The 19,701-nt window shown below is 35.6% G+C and overlaps 1 protein-coding gene across 4 annotated transcripts in view; it reads right to left on the minus strand.

The window, feature by feature from the left end:
- The window catches only part of VPS13A (vacuolar protein sorting 13 homolog A), a 241,199-nt gene that overhangs the window by 145,496 nt on the left and 76,002 nt on the right, over nucleotides 1-19,701 (minus strand). For all 4 annotated transcript variants that reach the window (XR_008662454.1, XM_055309662.1, XM_055309663.1 and 1 more), the window contains exons 21-23: nucleotides 19,101-19,233; nucleotides 16,700-16,817; nucleotides 9,322-9,460 (exon numbers count right to left, since the gene is read on the minus strand). Coding sequence is in view for 3 of the 4 variants with exons in the window: in XM_055309662.1 (XP_055165637.1) it covers nucleotides 9,322-9,460; nucleotides 16,700-16,817; nucleotides 19,101-19,233 (390 nt within the window). In the remaining variant the exon portion in view is untranslated. The remainder of the gene's footprint in view (nucleotides 1-9,321; nucleotides 9,461-16,699; nucleotides 16,818-19,100; nucleotides 19,234-19,701) is intronic.

Raw genomic sequence — 19,701 nt, forward strand, 5'->3', positions numbered from 1 at the left:
ATTCTTTTCCTTTTTCTTGAAGAATAAAGTATGTTCCCAGATGGATGGCCCCACTGTCCTACCCTGTAGTACCAGAACTTCAAGGGATTTTTCTTCTTCATTTTGTCCTGACTCTGCCCTTTTTAGTCTAAGCTAGCAGTACTTCAGCTGGCATAGTCCCATCTCTATTCCTGGTTTCTGCTGAGATGGTGGGTTACAGCAGTAAGTCACACCCTTAATCCCTTTATCAAGTGTTTTGTGCAAAATGCTCTTGGTTTTCTCTCTGTAACACACTCCTATTTTTTGCAGTACGGATAGGCTGAGCACTTCTCCCAAATCTTTAAGTTCTAATACGAACTTGCTTATTAACAAGTCCTTCTTAAAAACATCTCTTTCAAAAAAAAAAAAAAAAAACACACACATCTCTTTCTTGCATTTTACTATAAGCAATTAGGCAAAAATAAGACCATATCTTAAACAGTTTGCTTGGAAATCTCAATTAAATATCTAAGTTCATCATTTACAAGTTCCCCACTAAAAAACAATTCAGCTAAACTCTTTACCACTTTATAACAAGGATCACCTTGCCTCAAAACTCTTTCACGCTCTACTCATTATCCAGTTTTAAACTCACTACAACATGTTTATTACAACACCACTTCACTTTCTGGTACCAAAAGCTGTATTAGTTTGCGAAGGCTGCCATAGCAAAATTCCATAGCCTGGATGGTTTAAACAATAGAAATTTATTTTCTCATAGTTTGGGAGGCTAAGACGTTCAAGATCAAAGTGTTGGCATAATTTGTTTTATCTGTGGTCTCTCTCCTAGGCTTGCAGATGTCTACCTTCTGGCTGTGCCCTCACATGATGTTTTCTCTGTACATGTTCATCTCTGGTGTCTTTTTCTATGTCTGAATTTCTACTTCTTATGAAGATGCCACCCTAACTGGATTAGGACCCACTCTAGTGGCCTCATATTAACTTAACCACTTTTTAAGACCCTATGTCCAAATACTGTCAGTCACATTCTGAGGTACTAGGGTTAAGATTTCAATATATGGATTTTCAGAGGATACAGAACAGCAAAATATGTGAAGCAAATGTGTTTCAAGTACAAAATACTTAGGAAAAAAATTAAAGAGACCTAAATAAATGAAAAGATATATCACATTAATAGACTGAAAGATTCAGTATTGTTAAAATGTGAATTCTCTCCAAATTAATTATACAATAAAATCACCACCATCAAAATCCTGGCAGAAATTTTTCATAGAATTGAAAAGCTGATTCTAAAAGCTACAGGAAAAGGGAAAGAACTAATGGAAACTATTTGGGTAAAGCACACATTTTAGATGTCATACTTTATTTCAAGATTTACCATTTATAACTATATCAAAAAGAATAAAATATCTACAAATAAATATAATCAAAGAGGTCAAAAATCTGTACCCTAATCAAAGAGGTCAAAAATCTGTACCCTGAAAACCATAAAAGCACTGATGAAAGAAACTGAAGACATAAATAGGTGGAAAGATATTTGACACTTATGGATTGCAAAAAGTAATATTGTTAAAAAGTTCACACTACTTAAAGCAATCTTCAGATTCAATGCACTCTCTATCAAAAGTCCAGTGGTATATTACACGGAGGCACCAGGCTTCCTAACTTCAAGCTCTGTTACAAAGCTATAATAATCAAAACAGTTTGGCACCAACATAAAAACAAATCCATAGATCAATGGAACAAAAATGAGAAACCAGGAATAAATCTATGCATTAATGGTCAATTAATTTTTGGCAGAAGAGCCAATATACAAAAGGGAAAGGATAGTTTCTTCAGCAAATGGTGCTGGGGAAACTGGACAACCACATGCAAAAGAATAAAACTAGACTCCTATCTTTACACAAAATCAACTCAAAATGGATTATAGACTTGAATGGAAGACCTGAAGCCATAAAGCTTCTAGAAAAAAACAGACAGGTAAGTTCCTTGACAGCAATCTTGGCAATGACTTTTTGGATCTGATACCAAAAGCAAAGGCAGCAAAAGCAAAAATAAACCAGTGGGACTACCTCAAACTAAAAAGCATCTACATAGCAAGGGAAACTATCAACCAATGAAAAGGCAATAAACTGGGAAAAAATATAAGCAAATAATATATTTGATAAGGTGTTAATATCCAAAATACATAAAGAACTCATTCAACTCAACAAAACAACTAATCAATTAAAAAATGGGCAGAAGAAATGGACATTTTCCAAAGAAGACACAGATGGTCAACAAACACAGGAAAAGATGCCCAATATCACTATATCAAGGAAATAATATCAAGCACAATATCAAGGAAAATGCAGGTATCTCTTGGATATCTTGTTTTCATCTCCTTTGGAAAAACCAGGAAAGTAAAATTGCTGGATCATAAATGGTAGTTCTAGTTTGTTTCCTGAGGAACCTCCCCACTATTTCCACGTTGGCTGTTCCCACCAACCGTACACAGGAGTTCCTTTTTTCACTCATTTACTGCTGGTGGGAATATAAATTAGTACTCAATTTAAAAAAGAAAATTTGGGCAGCCCCGGTGGCGCAGTGGTTTGGCGCCGCCTGCAGCCTGGGGTGTGATCCTGGAGACCTGGGATCGAGTCCCACATCGGGCGCCCTGCATGGAGCCTGCTTCTCGCTCTGCCTGTGTGTCTCTGCCTCTCTCTCTGTGAGTCTATGAAAAAATAAATAAAATCTTTAAAAAAGAAAAAAGAAAATTTGACAAAGTTCATGAAAATATAAAATTCAGTGAGCAATTCTACTTGTATAAATTTATCCAGTGGATAAAAATACACCCAAATATATAGAGAGGAAGCCAAAAGCAGTAGGGTAGAACTGTGAGCATTCGTAATAATAGGAATGTTCATCAAAAGGAACTCTGTTATGTGAGGCAAATGATGGTAGGTACATTTGCACAATTCAATATTATTTGCTATACAAAAAAAAAGTAGATCTGTATGTGTTAATATGAAAATATCTCTAAGGTATATATAAGATATGATAATGGTGAAAAAATACAGATTCAGAACAGGAAGTATAATGATCCAATTTATGTAAACTTTAAGAATACACACACACACACACACACACACACACACAAGCATGCCATAGTATATATTATAAACACTTCCGGAAAACTACAGAAGTGGTAGTTAACAGTGTTACATTAAGGAGGGTCACTGCAAGCAGAAGTAAAGAAAGGTAGATTCATCATGTAATTTTCTTTACTCTTTGCACCTTTCACTCTTTCATCATTTCCTTTTAAAATGTAAAAACAAATTTTTTTGGAGAAAGAGAGAAACATAGGGGGATGGGGTGAGAGGAGAGACAGAACCTTAAGCAAGCTCCATGCCCACTGCAGAACCCAAGGAAGAACTCAATCTCACAACCCTGAGATCGTGACCTGAGCTAAAAAAAAAAAAAGAGTCAGACACAACCAGCTGAGACAACCAGGCACCCCAATTTTTTAAGTAAGTTCCATATTTAGCATGGAGCCCACTGTGGGGCTTGAACTCACAACCCCGTGTTTTTTGTTTTTGTTTTTTCTTTTTGATTTCTGATTGCTTTCCCCACCTTTTTTTCCACCTTTCTTTCTTTTTCTTTCTCTTTTTCTTTTTTCCTTTTTCTTTTCTTTTTTCTTTTTCTTTGTCTCTTTTTTCCTCATTTTCCCTCTTTGCCATCAACTTGTCTTCTATGCCAGTCACTCGTTCTTCCACCTCGTTTACCCTCATCGTTAGGACTTCTAGTTTGGATTGCATCTCATTCAATTGATTTTTAATTTCTGCCTGATTGGATCTAAATTCTGCAGTCATGAAGTCTCGTGAGTCCTTAATGCTTTTTTCTAGAGCCACCAGTAGCTGTATAATAGTGCTTCTGAATTGGCTTTCTGACATTGAATTGCAATCCAGATTTTGTAACTCTGTGGGAGACAGGGCTGTTTCTGATTCTTTCTTTTGAGGTGAGGTTTTCCTTCTAGTCATTTTGCCCAGTGCAGAGTGGCCAAAAACAAGTTGTATTGGGAAAAGGAGAGAAAGAGAGAAAGAAGGAAAGAAAAGAGAAAAAGAAGAAAAAAAGAAAAAGAGAAGAAAAAGAGACAGAGAAAGAAAGGTGAAAAAAGGGGATGGGGGAATCAATCAGAAATCAAAAAGAAAAAAAAAAACAAAAACAAAAAACACGGGGGGCGGTATCTTCTGATTCTGTAGAAAATGAGGAAAAAAGAGACAGACAATTAAAAGACCATGAAGACAGATTAAGGGAAATAAACGACAGCCTGAGGAAGAAAAACCTACGTTTCATTGGGGTTCCCGAGGGCACCGAAATGGCCAGAGGGCCAGAATATGTATTTGAACAAATCCTAGCTGAAAACTTTCCTAATCTGGGAAGGGAAACAGGCATTCAGATCCAGGAAATAGAGAGATCCCTCCCTAAAATTAATAAAAACGGTTCAACACCTCGACATTTAATAGTGAAGCTTGCAAATTCCAAAGATAAAGAGAAGATCCTTAAAGCAGCAAGAGACAAGAAATCCCTGACTTTTATGGGGAGGAGTATTAGGGTAACAGCAGACCTCTCCACAGAGACCTGGCAGGCCAGAAAGGGCTGGCAGGATATATTCAGGGTCCTAAATGAGAAGAACATGCAACCAAGAATACTTTATCCAGCAAGGCTCTCATTCAAAATGGAAGGAGAGATAAAGAGCTTCGAAGACAGGCAGGAACTGAAAGAATATGTGACCTCCAAACCAGCTCTGCAAAAAATTTTAAGGGGGACTCTTAAAATTCCCCTTTAAGAAGAAGTTCAGTGGAACAATCCACAAAAACAAGGACTGAATAGATATCATGATGACACTAAACTCATATCTGTCAATAGTAACTGAACGTGAAAGGGCTTAATGACCCCATCAAAAGGCACAGGGTTTCAGACTGGATAAAAAAGCAGGACCCATCTATTTGCTGTCTACAGGAGACTCATTTTAGACCTAAGGGCACCTACAGCCTGAAAATGAAAGGTTGGAGAACCATTTACCATTCAAATGGTCCTCAAAAGAAAGCAGGGGTAGCCATCTTTATATCAGATAAACTAAAATTTACCCCGAAGACTGTAGTGAGAGATAAAGAGGGACACTATCTCATACTTAAAGGATCTATCCAACAAGAGGACTTAACAATCCTCAATATATATGCCCCGAATGTGGGAGCTGCCAAATATTTAAACCAATTAATAACCAAAGTGAAGAAATACTTAGATAATAATACACTTATACTTGGTGACTTCAATCTAGCTCTTTCTACCCTCGATAGGTCTTCTAAGCACAACATCTCCAAAGAAACGAGAGCTTTAAATGATACACTGGACTGGATGGATTTCACAGATATCTACAGAACTATACATCCAAACTCAACTGAATACACATTCTTCTCAAGTGCACATGGAACTTTCTCCAGAATAGACCACATACTGGGTCACAAATCGGGTCTGAACCCATACCAAAAGATTGGGATCGTCCCCTGCATATTCTCAGACCATAATGCCTTGAAATTAGAACTAAATCACAACAAGAAGTTTGGAAGGACCTCAAACATGTGGAGGTTAAGGACTATCCTGCTAAAAGATGAAAGGGTCAACCAAGAAATTAAGGAAGAATTAAAAAGATTCATGGAAACTAATGAGAATGAAGATACAACCGTTCAAAATCTTTGGGATGCAGCAAAAGCAGTCCTGAGGGGGAAATACATCGCAATACAAGCATCCATTCAAAAACTGGAAAGAACTCAAATACAAAAGCTAACTTTACACATAAAGGAGCTAGAGAAAAAACAGCAGATGGACCCTATATCCAGCAGAAGAAGAGAGTTAATTAAACTTTGAGCAGAACTCAACGAAATCGAGACCAGAAGAATTGTGGAACAGATCAACAGAACCAGGAGTTGGTTCTTTGAAAGAATTAATAAGATAGATAAACCATTAGCCAACCTTATTAAAAAGAAAAGAGAGAAGACTCAAATTAATAAAATCATGAATGAGAAAGGAGAGATCACTACCAACACCAAGGAAATACAAACGATTTTAAAAACATATTATGAGCTATACGCCAATAAATTAGGCAATCTAGAAGAAATGGACGCATTCCTGGAAAGCCACAAACTACCAAAACTGGAACAGGAAGAAATAGAAAACCTGAACAGGCCAATAACCAGGAAGGAAATTGAAGCAGTCATCAAAAACCTCCCAAGACACAAGAGTCCAGGGCCAGATGGCTTCCCAGGGGAATTCTATCAAACGTTTAAAGAAGAAATCATACCTAGTCTACTAAAGCTGTTTGGAAAGATAGAAAGAGATGGAGTACTTCCAAATTCGTTCTATGAGGCCAGCATCACCTTAATTCCAAACCCAGACAAAGACCCCACCAAAAAGGAGAATTACAGACCAATATCCCTGATGAACATGGATGCAAAAATTCTCAACAAGATACTAGCCAATAGGATCCAACAACACATTAAGAAAATTATTCACCATGACCAAGTAGGATTTATCCCCAGGACACAAGGCTGGTTCAACACTCGTAAAACAATCAATGTGATTCATCATATCAGCAAGAGAAAAACCAAGAACCATATGATCCTCTCATTAGATGCAGAGAAAGCATTTGACAAAATACAGCATCCATTGCTGATCAAAACTCTTCAGAGTGTAGGGATAGAGGGAACTTTCCTCGACATCTTAAAAGCCATATACGAAAAGCCCACAGCAAATATCATTCTCAATGGGGAAGCACTGGGAGCCTTTCCCCTAAGATCAGGAACAAGACAGGGATGTCCACTCTCACCACTGCTATTCAACATAGTACTGGAAGTCCTAGCCTCAGTAATCCGACAACAAAAAGACATTAAAGGCATTCAAATTGGCAAAGAAGAAGTCAAACTCTCCCTCTTCGCCGATGACATGATACTCTACATACAAAGCCCAAAAGCCTCCACCCCAAGATTGCTAGAACTCATACAGCAATTTGGTAGCATGGCAGGATACAAAATCAGTGCCCAGAAATAAATGGCATTTCTATACACTTAACAAGGAGACTCAAGAAAGAGAAATTAAGGAGTCAATCCCATTTACAATTGCACCCAAAAGCATAAGATACCTAGGAATAAACCTAACCAAAGAGGTAAAGGATCTATACCCTCAAAACTATAGAACACTTCTGAAAGAAATTGAGGAAGACACAAAGAGATGGAAAAATATTCCATGCTCATGGATTGGCAGAATTAATATTGTGAATATGTCAATGTTACCCAGGGCAATTTACATGTTTAATGCAATCCCTATCAAAATACCATGGACTTTCTTCAGAGAGTTAGAACAAATTAATTTAAGATTTGTGTGGAATCAGAAAAGACCCCGAATAGCCAGGGGAATTTTAAAAAAGAAAACCATATCTGGGGGCATCACAATGCCAGATTTCAGGCTGTACTACAAAGCTGTGGTCATCAACACAGTGTGGTACTGGCACAAAAACAGACACATAGACCAATGGAACAGAATAGAGAACCCAGAAATGGACCCTGAACTTTATGGTCAACTAATATTCGACAAAGGAGGAAAGACGATCCACTGGAAGAAAGACAGTCTCTTCAATAAATGGTGCTGGGAAAATTGGTCATCCACATGCAGAAGAATGAAACTAGACCCCTCTCTTGCACCATACACAAAGATAAACTCAAAATGGATGAAAGATCTAAATGTGAGACAAGATTCCATCAAAATCCTAGAGGAGAACACAGGCAACACCATTTTTGAACTCGGCCACAGTAACTTCTTGCAAGACACATCCACGAAGGCAAAAGAAACAAAAGCAAAAATGAACTATTGGGACTTCATCAAGATAAGAAGCTTTTGTACAGCAAAGGATACAGTCAACCAAACTAAAAGACAACCTACAGAATGGGAGAAGATACTTGCAAATGACGTATCAGATAAAGGGTAGTTTCCAAAATCTATAAAGAACTTATTAAACTCAACACCAAAGAAACAAACAATCCAATCATGAAATGGGCAAAAGACATGAAGAGAAATCTCACAGAGGAAGACATAGACATGGCCAACATGCACATGAGAAAATGCTCTGCATCACTTGCCATCAGGGAAATACAAATCAAAACTACAATGAGATACCACCTCACACCAGTGAGAATGGGGAAAATTAACAAGGCAAGAAACAACTAATGTTGGAGAGGATGCGGAGAAAAGGGAACCCTCTTACACTGTTGGTGGGAATGTGAACTGGTGCAGCCACTCTGGAAAACTGTGTGGAGGTTCCTCAAAGAGTTAAAAATAGACCTGCCCTACCACCCAGCAATTGCACTGTTGGAATTTACCCCAAAGATACAGATGCAATGAAATGCCAGGACACCTGCACCCCGATGTTTATAGCAGCAATGTCCACAATAGCCAAACTGTGGAAGGAGCCTCGGTGTCCATCGAAAGATGAATGGATAAAGAAGATGTGGTTTATGTATACAATGGAATATTACTCAGCCCATTAGAAACGACAAATACCCACCATTTGCTTCAACGTGGATGGAACTGGAGGGTATAATGCTGAGTGAAGTAAGTCAATCGGAGAAGGACAAACATTATATGGTCTCATTCATTTGGGGAATATAAATAATAGTGAAAGGGAATAGAAGGGAAGGGAGAAGAAATGTGTGGGAAATATCAGAAAGGGAGACAGAACATAAAGACTCCTAACTCTGGGAAATGAACTAGGGGTGGTGGAAGGGGAGGAGGGCGGGGGGTGGGGGTGAATGGGTGACGGGCACTGAGGGGGACACTTGACGGGATGAGCACTGGGTGTTATTCTGTATGTTGGTAAATTGAACACCAATAAAAAATTAATTTTTTAAAAATTAATTAATTAATTAATTAATTAATTTTAAAAAAAGACCTGAGCTGAGGTTTAGCGCCTGCCTTTGGCCCAGGGCACGATCCTGGAGTCCTGGGATCGAGTCCCACCATCAGGCTTCCGGCATGGAGCCTGCTTCTCCCTCCTTCTGTGTCTCTGCCCCTCTCTCTCTCTCTCTCTCTCTCTCTGATAAATAAATAAATCATAAAAAAAAAAAAGAGACCTGAGCTGAGATTGAGTTGGATGCTTAACCAATTGAGCCACCCAGGTACCCGTAAAATGTAATTTTTAAAGGTCTCTTGAAAACGAATAAAATTATTTTATCCAAAATTTTTGACTCTTACAAATACTATTTGTTGAGTTCCTTAAATTTGTACTTTTATCAATTTTGTAAAAAACATTACCTGAAATGGTTTGGCAGGGGCATATGCTTCAGGTGTAGGTGTGGGTTTCGGAATGCTTTCAATCAATTCCAAAATTCCTTGCAGTTTTTTATCTGAGATTCGTAAAGAAATCAGTGGTAACTTTCCAAAAATCTTGAATCTGTTTCAAAAAAGCAGAAATCAATAAAGTAAACTTCATTCTGATTTAAGTGCACTAATTAAAAACACAACTGTTCCCCCTTAATATATCCAAAAATAATAAAATGCAATTTTAAGCTCTAAAAATTATCCACACAGTCCATAAGACATATTATTCCACACTCTCCAATCAAATTTCTTTTTGCCCTTACTGACCAGTCTCATTAGGTGAACTAACCTCATTTTTTTCCAAAAATTTTTAATGTTGTTATGTTTATTATCCCTTTACTATTTGCCAATGATGGATGATTGTTACTATTATTTATTAATGACACACATTAAGGAAAGCATTGACATACATTTATCATACATTCTCACAACCTGTAAGATAGACAATCAATTTCTGTTCTCTGTTTCTCAGAAGTTCCCTTATGTACATGGTTCCTATCAGGAAGCTAATGCTTATTAGCCAGTTTAAGTAACTTCTCCATGACATTATATATCTAAATTATGGTTAAAAGAAAAATTACATGATCATATAAATTGATACATGACAAAATCAAACACCTATTCATGATAAAAACTCTCAGTGAACTAGAATAAAGGAGAGCTGCCTCAACTTGATAAAGAATATCATCAGAAAACCTACAGCCACATATTTAATGGTAAGAAAGTCTGTTTTTCCACTGAGATTAGATACAAAGTAAAGAGGTCTCTGATCACTCCTTTTCAACACTATACTGGAAGTCCCTGCCAATGAATTAGGACAAGAAAAGGGAATAAACTGAATGGGAGGTATAAAGATTCTATTCACAAATGACACGGTCATCTACACAGAATATCTAAAAAGAAAAAAAAAAGACTCCTAGAACTAATAAGTCCTTATACCAAGATTGCATAATACAAAGTTGATATGCAACAGTCAATTGTTTTCCTATATACAAACAATAGATGAGTAGAATTTAAAAATTAAATATAATGCCACTTCCATTAGCACCCACAAAATGTAATAGTTGGGTATAAATGTAAAAATATATGTAAGATCTTTACGAAGGAAACTACAAAACTCTATGAATGAAATAAAAAAAGAATAAATGAAGAGATATTCCATATTTATTTATGGATATTAAAACTCAATATTATCAAGATGTTAGTTCTTTCCAACTGATCCATAGATTCAATGCAATTAAAGTCAAAATCCCAGTCCACTACTTAATGAATATTGACAAAATGATTATCTAAAGTTTATATGGAGAGGTAAAAGATCCAGAATAGCCAATACAATACTGAAGAACAAGGATGAAGGATTGACACCCCTCAACTTCAAGGCTTCCTATGGCTACAGTAAGCAAGATACTGGTATTGGCTATAGAATAGACAGATCAATGGTCAGAATAGAGAGCCCAGGAGACTTCCATAAATACAGTCTACTAATCTTTGACAAAGGTGCAAAGGCAATAAAATAAAGCAAAGATATTTTCTTAAAAAAATGTAACAGACAAATCTAGAGAAATGTTGCTAAGGCTGATGTCCAAGAGATCACTATGTTTTTGGATTTTTATGGTTTTAGATCTCATATGTAGATCTTTAATTCATTTTCAACTTATTTTTGTGTATGTTGTAAGAAAGTGGTTGAATCTATCCAGTTTTCTCAGCATCCTTTTTTGAAGAGATTGCCTTTTCCTCATTCTATGTTCTTCTCTCATTTGTTTTAACTGACCATCGAAGTATGGATTTAACACCTAGTGCTGGATTATTAAAAAAAAATTAAAATTAAAAAAAGCACAGCAGAGTGGGTAGAATGGTTTTCTTTCCTTCTCTCTTTCTCAAGCCAAATTCCTGACATCCCTCTGGCCTTAAGACTCTCAGAGTGCAGTTTGATTTCCTAACAGAAGGGGAGTTTAGGAGAACAAGACTTCCTATACTACACAATGTCTGCTAGTGGACAGAGTCACTATACTTTAAAAAGCAACACAGAAGGGTGAAGTCTCTCTTTCATGTGACAAGAGCAGTTAAGTAATAGCAGCCACATCCACAGCATATGGGGAAAGACAGGCTATTTACTACTTACCTCTATCCTTCTCCCTATACTTCAGACAACAAAGCCTTGAGCACTACTTTATGAGCATTCTCTTATAATGATCCCCTGGGGCTGTTTGGCAAGTGTTGGATGAGTCTTTGGTTAAATTACAATATAGATGTCTGACTGAGATTTCAATGTTTGCAAGGGAGAGAAAAAGTACTAGAGGAAAGAAGTGAAAGAGTTAGCTAAAGTCAAATTATTTAGGATCAAATCAGCTAAACAGCTGAGTCAAGTTCAACAGATTTCTCTACTTATGAGCTTGAGCTCAAAGTTTCAGCTAATAGGGATGCATGGATGTCAGTAGTTGAGCATCTGCACTGAGCTCAGGTCATGATCCCAGGGTCCTGGGATAGAGTCCCACATCAGGCTCCTACAGGGAGCCTCTTCTTCCTCTGCCTATGTTTCTGCCTCTCTCTGTCTCTCATGAATAAATAAATCCTTAAAAAAAAAAAAAGGTTCAGGTAACAAATTATAAAGATCTCAGTAAACATAAAGGTATTTATATGATAAATGTAAAATCAAGTATTACTTATTATAGTTTTCTATTACAACTCTACTTTTTATTTTCTATGGGATTTAGAAGACAAATGCATAAAACTATAAATCTATGTTAAATGGGTATACAATATATAAGGATATAATATGTGACATCAGTAATAAAATGAAGGGGGGAAGCAGTAAAGAAAGAGATTTTTAAATTTTTTTTTTTATGATAGTCACAGAGAGAGAGAGAGAGAGAGAGAGAGAGAGAGAGAGAGAGAGAGAGAGGCAGAGACACAGGCAGAGGGAGAAGCAGGCTCCATGCACCGGGAGCCCGACGTGGGACTCGATCCCGGGCCTCCAGGATTGCGCCCCGGGCCAAAGGCAGGCGCCAAACCGCTGCGCCACCCAGGGATCCCAAGAAAGAGATTTTTAAACAAAACAAAGGATCACAGAGAAAGAGAAGAAAAAATAAAGTAAGATGAAATCAGGGGCAGAGGCAAACCATAAGAGACTCCTAATCACAGGAAACAAACTTAGGGTTGCTGGAGGGGAACAGATGGTGGGATAGGGTAACTGGGTGATGGACATGAAGGAGGGCATGTCACGTAATGAGCCCTGGGTATTACATAAGACTGATGAATCACTGAACTCTACCTCTGAAACCAATAATACATTATATGTTAACTGAATTTAAATAAAATTTTTAAAAAGATGGAAAAAAGTAAGAATTTTTGTATACAATTGAAGTTAGTACCAATTTTAAACAAACTGTTATAACTTTACAATACTATATGGAATCTCCATAATATACAATAAAATAATCATAGAATATGCACACATGGAAAACAGAAGAAAATCAAACCATGTCACAACAAAAAAGTCAACTAAGTGCAAATGAAGGCAGTAAAAGAGGAAATAAGAAAAAAGCTTATGGGCGGGGGGTGGGGGTGAATGGGTGACGGGCACTGAGGGGGACACTTGACGGGATGAGCACTGGGTGTTATTCTGTATGTTGGTAAATTGAACATCAATAAAAATTAATTTATTAAAAAAAAGCTTATAAAACATATGGAAATAAATAACAAAATGATAGAAGTCCTTCAATATCAATGATTACTTTAAACATAAATGGTTTATGCTTCCCGATCCAAGATATAAATTGACAGAATGGATTAAAAAAATGAGATCCAACTATAGGTTGTCTGTCAAAGACTCAGTTTAGATTTAAGGGCACAAATATAGTTTGAAAAATTAAAGAGTGGCAAAAAAATATCCCATGCATATAATAAATACAAGAAATCAGGAACAGCTTTAATAAAAGCAGTCAAACGAGTTCGTAAAGTCAGAATCTGTTACTAGAGACAAAGGACATTATATAATAATAAAAAGGTCATTTCACTAAGAAAATGTAACAAAACATATATGCACAAACATCCAATCAAAAATACATGAATCAAACACTGACAGAATTGAGGGAAGAAACTGATCTACAGTCAACAGACTCAACCAGAGAGAAAACCAAAAAGGGAGGACTAGAACAACGCTATTGACAAAATGGACCGAAAAAATATATAGAACAGTAGAATACATTTTTTTCTTAAGTACACACAGAACAATCCCCAAGAAAAACCACATATAAGACCACAAAACAAGTGTCAAATTTTTTAGAAGTCTAAAATTACTAAAAGAATTTTTTCCATCACAATGGAATGAAACTAGGAATCAACAGAAGAAAAAATGTAAAATTCAAAAATATATGGAAATTAAACAACACATGTATTAAACGGTAAGTCAAAGAAATCACAAGGAAAAGGAAAAAATATCTTGAGACAACTGAAAATGAAAACGCAGAACATCAAAATTTATGGAATACAGCAAAACTGTACTGAGGGAAATTTATGGCTGTAAACACTTGTGCTAAAGATCTCAAACTAATTTTAACCTTAAGAAACTAGAAAGAGAGCAAGCTAAACTAAAAGCAAGTAAGGAAATAAAAATCAAAGAGAAACAAAATAGACAAATGAGAAATAATAGAGAAAAAAACAGCAAAACTGAGAAGGAGGTCTTCAAAAAGATCAACAGAGTTGAAATTTTAGGCAGACTGAGAAAAAAAAGAGAAATGACTTAACTAAAATCAGAAATGAAAGCAGGGGCATTACTACCAATTCTATCGAAATAACAAAAATTGGAAGACAGCACTATGAACAATTTTATACCAACATACTACAAAACCAAGATAAAGTGGACAAATTTCTAGAAAACTAAATAAATCTATTAAAAACTCTAAATTGGGAAGAAACAGGAAGCCTGGATAGACCTATAACTAGTATGGAGATTGAATCAGTAATCAAAAATCTCCCAATAATGAAATGCCCATGATTAAAGGATTTCACTAGTGAATTCTAGCAAACATTTTAAAAAGCATATAAATTATTCTCAAATTCTTCCAAACAATGTTAGAGAAAGGGACACTAACTAGCTCATTTTCAGGCCACAATTACTCTGAACCAAAGTCGAACAAAAACACTGCAGACCAATATCCCTTAGGATCATGTTGCAAAAATCCTCAACAAAATTCTAGCAAAAAACACTCAACAGTACATTCAAAGGATTATATGCTATGACCCAGAATTTATTCCTAGAACGTAAGAATGGTTCAACATATAAACACAGATCATTGTAATACACAACGTTAATAGAGTGAAGGAAAAAAATACACAATCCTTTCAACTGATGAAAAAAAATATTTGAAAAAAAATTCAACACACTTCCATGATAGATACATTCAACAAATTACGAACAGAAGAAAACTCTATCAACATAATAAAGGTCATATATGAAAAATCCCACAGCTAACACACTCAAAGATGAAAAACCAAAAGCTTTTCCTCTAAGTTCAGGATAAAGGATGACCACCTAAATCACTTCTACTCAACATAGCACTGGAAATTCTAGTGAAAATTATTAGGCAAGACAAAATTAAAGGCATCCAAAGTGAAAAGAAAGATGTAAAACTATCTTTGTTCATAGATGAAGTGATCTTACATGCAGAAAACCCTAACAATTCGGGACACCTGGGTGGCTCAGTGGTTGAGCATCTGCCTTTGGCTCAGGGCATGATCCTGGGTTCGAGTTCCACATCGGGCTCCCCACAGGGAGCCTGCTTCTCCCTCTGCCTATGTCTCTGCCTCTCTCTGTGTGTCTCTCATGAATAAATAAAATCTTAAAAAGAAAAACAACCCTAACAATTCCACACACAAAGTTAGAAATAAATGAATTCATCAGCAAAGTTAGAGAGTACTAAAATCAACTCCAGAAGAATCGGTTTCTATACAGTAACAGCAAACAATCCAAAAAGGATATTAAGACAACAATTCCATTTACAATAGCATCAAAGAGAATAAACTTAGCCAAGGAAGTAAAGAAATATATTGCTAACTACCAAAATGCTGCTGAAAGAAATTACAGAAGACACAAAGAAATGCAAAGACATCTTATGTTCATGGACTGGAAGACTTAATATTAAGAGGTCACACTACTCAAAGCATTTACAGGTTCAATGCAATTCATATCAAAATCAAAATAGTATATTAAAATAGAAAAGCCACCCTATAATTCATATGGAATCTCGACGCCAAACAATCAAAACAGTCTAAAAGACAAAGTTGGATGACTCACACTCCTGATTTCAAAACTTATTACAAAGGTATAGTCATCCAAACTGTGTGGCTCTGGTATAGACACAGAAAATAGAGACCAAGGAAATAAAACAGAAAACCCAGAAATAAACCTTCATGTATATGGCCAAATGATTTTCAAACAATACAAGACTATTCAATGGAGAAAAGACAGTCTTTTCAATAAATGATGCTGGGCAAACCAGATATCCACGTACAAAAGAACAAAACTGAGTCCATATCTTATACATATCCAAAAATTAACTCCAAATGTATCAAAGACTTAAACATGAAAGCTGAAAGTATAAAATTCTTTGTAACAATGATACAGAAATTTCATGACATTGAATTTGACAATAATCTCTTGAATACCAAAACATAGGCAACAGATAAACTGGACTTAATATTTAAAACTTTTGTGCATCAAAGGGCACTATTAAAAGGGTGATAAATAAGGCAATCCACAAAAAGATCAAATATTTGCAAATCATTTATCTGATAAGGAGTCAACATGCAGAATATATTGAAAAATAAAAAATCTCCTGCAACTTAACAAAAATTTTAATTAAAGACGGGCAAAGGACTTGACCAGGTATTTTTCCAAAGAAATATATTAACTGTCAGTTAAGTACCTGAAAATTACCTAATCAGTAATCATTCGGGAAATGCAACTGAAAACTATAATCAGACACTACTTCATACATATTGGGGAGGACTATTTTTAAAAATAAGAAAACAAGTGTTGCTGAAGAGATGGAGAAATTGGAACCCTTAACACACTGCTGATGGGAATATAATGATACAGATGCTATGGAAAACAATAGGGCAGTTCCTCAACATTACGGAAATAGATGGTGATGGTCATCACACACAACAATGTGAATGTACTTAATGCCATTCAATTATAATCTAAAAATGGTAAAGATTATGTTACATATATTTTACTACAAAAAAATAATCAATGAAATTTGGTATTTCCTTAAAAAATTTATAATCGTATGAAACAGAAAATACCTACTTGGGCATCCTTATATCCATGAAAACCATGGCCTTAGAGAGTTCCACATTAAAGTGCATAGGTACCAAAATATGCTGTGTAGATACATTCAATTTTCGCGCTTCTCTCCAATTATCACCTATTATGGAAAAGAGTAAGTACATGTTTATTTAACACACATTTAATTTTGAAAAATACATTAAAACTAAAATCACTGTTAATACTTTGTGGTCATATACTTCATGGCATGGAAAATTCTTCCTCCATCTGGATAATCTTAATGCCACCTTCCCAAGTATACACAATCAGCAGGTAAATTCCATTTATGATTTTCCTTCTGCTGTTTCAAGAACTGTTTCAACTGGAAATAGCTTCTTAAAAAACCAATAACACAGTTTAATCAAATTTACTATGCATCCCTTTACAGTCACTATACCTAGCAGATACTGTACCCAAAAAACATGGCTTTAAGACAATAATGAAAAAGGTAGAGAAAAGCACAGTTCTTCTGTGTTAAAAAAAAAAAAAAAAAAGCTACCAGTTACTCAAGATTGGTAAGAAGCACTGTTCTAGGCAATGTTTAAATTTTCATTTGTTCTCATAATTACGTTTACTCATTTTATTTTAGAAAACTGAGACTCAGGAATTTTTCATTTGCTTATGGCCAAAAGGCTATTGTGTGATACAAGCTGAAATTTACATCCAGGTCTGCTAACATGAAATTTGTGTGATACAATCCATCTTCATATATATTACCTCATTTGAGCCTAATATTTCAAATAAGAAAAAGTCATCAGTCAAAAAGAAAACCAAATAAATGAAAGATTAGATGTAGAGAAAGGTAGTAAAATCAACTCTATTACAATTTTTAAAATTCAAACAGTGTCAAGATAATGAAATATTTCCTTCTCAATTTATAGACAAAAAATATTTAGAAGTATGTGTTTCAGTATTAAGAAAGTTTATGACAACTGCCTAAAATAACCCCAATGTCAAAAAATACACTGTCCTATAAAATATTTAATTATTTAAGAACACTTAACATTAATCATAAACAATTCCAAAGAATTCCAGTACTTTTCAAACAATAATGGAATACTCTAAATTTTTTTCACAATGTATCTCAATATCTTAAATATACCTCCTGGATTTCAAAAATTAATGACCAAAATGTACCAAACATACCACAATACTGTTATTTATTCCTTGCAAAAAGACTTACAGGTTTCATATAAATAATTTGTATTTGCCACCCACTACACTTCTGGGCTGCTTCTACACCAACTAGAATCTTATAAAACAGAAATAAAATTTATTATTGGAAAGCAAATACAAAGAAAATAAAAATGTTCCAGTACTATATAAGTTAACACTTAATAACCATTACTTAGGGTTCTCAATGTTTCTTTTTATTAGCTCTGATAATTAAAATTCTACCATATATACAAATCTCTAAAATATCCACCAATCCAACTCTCTTGAATTATCTAAATGTTTCCTAACACTCCAGGGATTCAGAAACAGTATGACACAGTACAAAGAAGGCTCAATTAGTCTCAGATCTCTCACTATCTAGTTTAAGTTGCTTTGACAAGTGAATTTCTGGCTCTGCTGACTTCATCTAAAAACCAGATCTGTATCAGAGATTCCATCAAAAGTGAATGGAGTATAGGTACACCTATGATTCCCTCCCTCTATCCTCCTAATGATCCTCCTCAGTCTCAATGTGGCTCTTTATGGCCTGGGGGGGGTCAGAGGCCCTAAGCTGGACAGATCTAGTTTTGAGCAGCCTAATGTGATTATCCTGTATAAAATATTTTAAATATGTGCCAATGTTTTCCAACCTTGTCCAAAGGATTTTTCAACCTCAGCACTATTGACATTTGGGCTAAATAAGTGTTGTGAGGTGGCTTTCCTCTACACTGTATGATGTTTAGTAGCATATCTGACCTCCACTCACTAGGTGCTAGTAATGCCCCTACTCATTACCTGTAACATCAAAAATTGATATTGAAACTGTCTCTTGAGCACTAAAATCAAATACCTGAGCTATTATTGCTCCTAGACAGTATTTATTACTTCTGATTCAAAAATATTAAAGTTTTATTTTTCTTAAAGATTTTATTTGAGAGAGAGAGAGCAAAAGAAAGAGAAAGAGAGCATGAATAGGCGTGAGGCATAGAGGAAGGGGCAAAGGGAGAAGCAGACTCCCTACTGAGCAGGGAGCCCAACACGGGGCTCCATTCCAGGATCGTGGGATCATGAACTGAGCTGAAGGCAGATGCTTAACTGAGTTACCCAGGCACCCCAAAAACATAAAAGCTTTAATATGTTTTGGATGAAGGTCTTCAGAGAAACTATCTTAAGACCTAGCTAATCATTTCAGCAAAATGAATCAATACATAATGCATTATATGCTTACCAACTGTGCTGTAAAGCAGCTGTATGCTTGTAAGCTGAACGTCAAAGGAATCATAAGCTCTATGCATGATCTCTTCAAGCCTGGCTCCTCCTTGTTTCATATCTGGCAATTCCAAACGACTTTTACTTGTCACCTTAAAGTTATTTTTAAAAGTTTAGATGATGCAAAACACTTCAAAAGAAAATACTTCATCTTTAAGACTGTAACAAAAATTTAATGAAAGTCTCACAAGACAAATAAAGCTAATAGAAATGTCTTCACCCATGACATGTATAACGATAAGACCAGGTACAAAGTGAATTTTTACATATTAAGTTGTATTTCTCAATGATGTATATTAAAAAAGGGAAACCAGGCCAGCTATGGAGAACAATACATTTAAAACTTTTTTATAGGGTTAAAAATATACCTGCCCTATAACCCAGCAATTGCACTACTGGGGATTTACCCCAAAGATACAGATGCAATGAAACTCCGGGACACCTGCACCCCAATTTTATAGCAGCAATGTCCACAATAGCCAAACTAGGAAGGAGCCTCGGTGTCCATTGAAAGATAAATGGATAAAGGAGATGTGGTCTATGTATACAATGGAATATTA

The sequence above is a fragment of the Nyctereutes procyonoides genome, unplaced genomic scaffold (genome assembly GCF_905146905.1).
Source record: "Nyctereutes procyonoides isolate TBG_1078 unplaced genomic scaffold, NYPRO_anot_genome, whole genome shotgun sequence".
NCBI classification, from domain to species: Eukaryota; Metazoa; Chordata; class Mammalia; order Carnivora; family Canidae; genus Nyctereutes; species Nyctereutes procyonoides.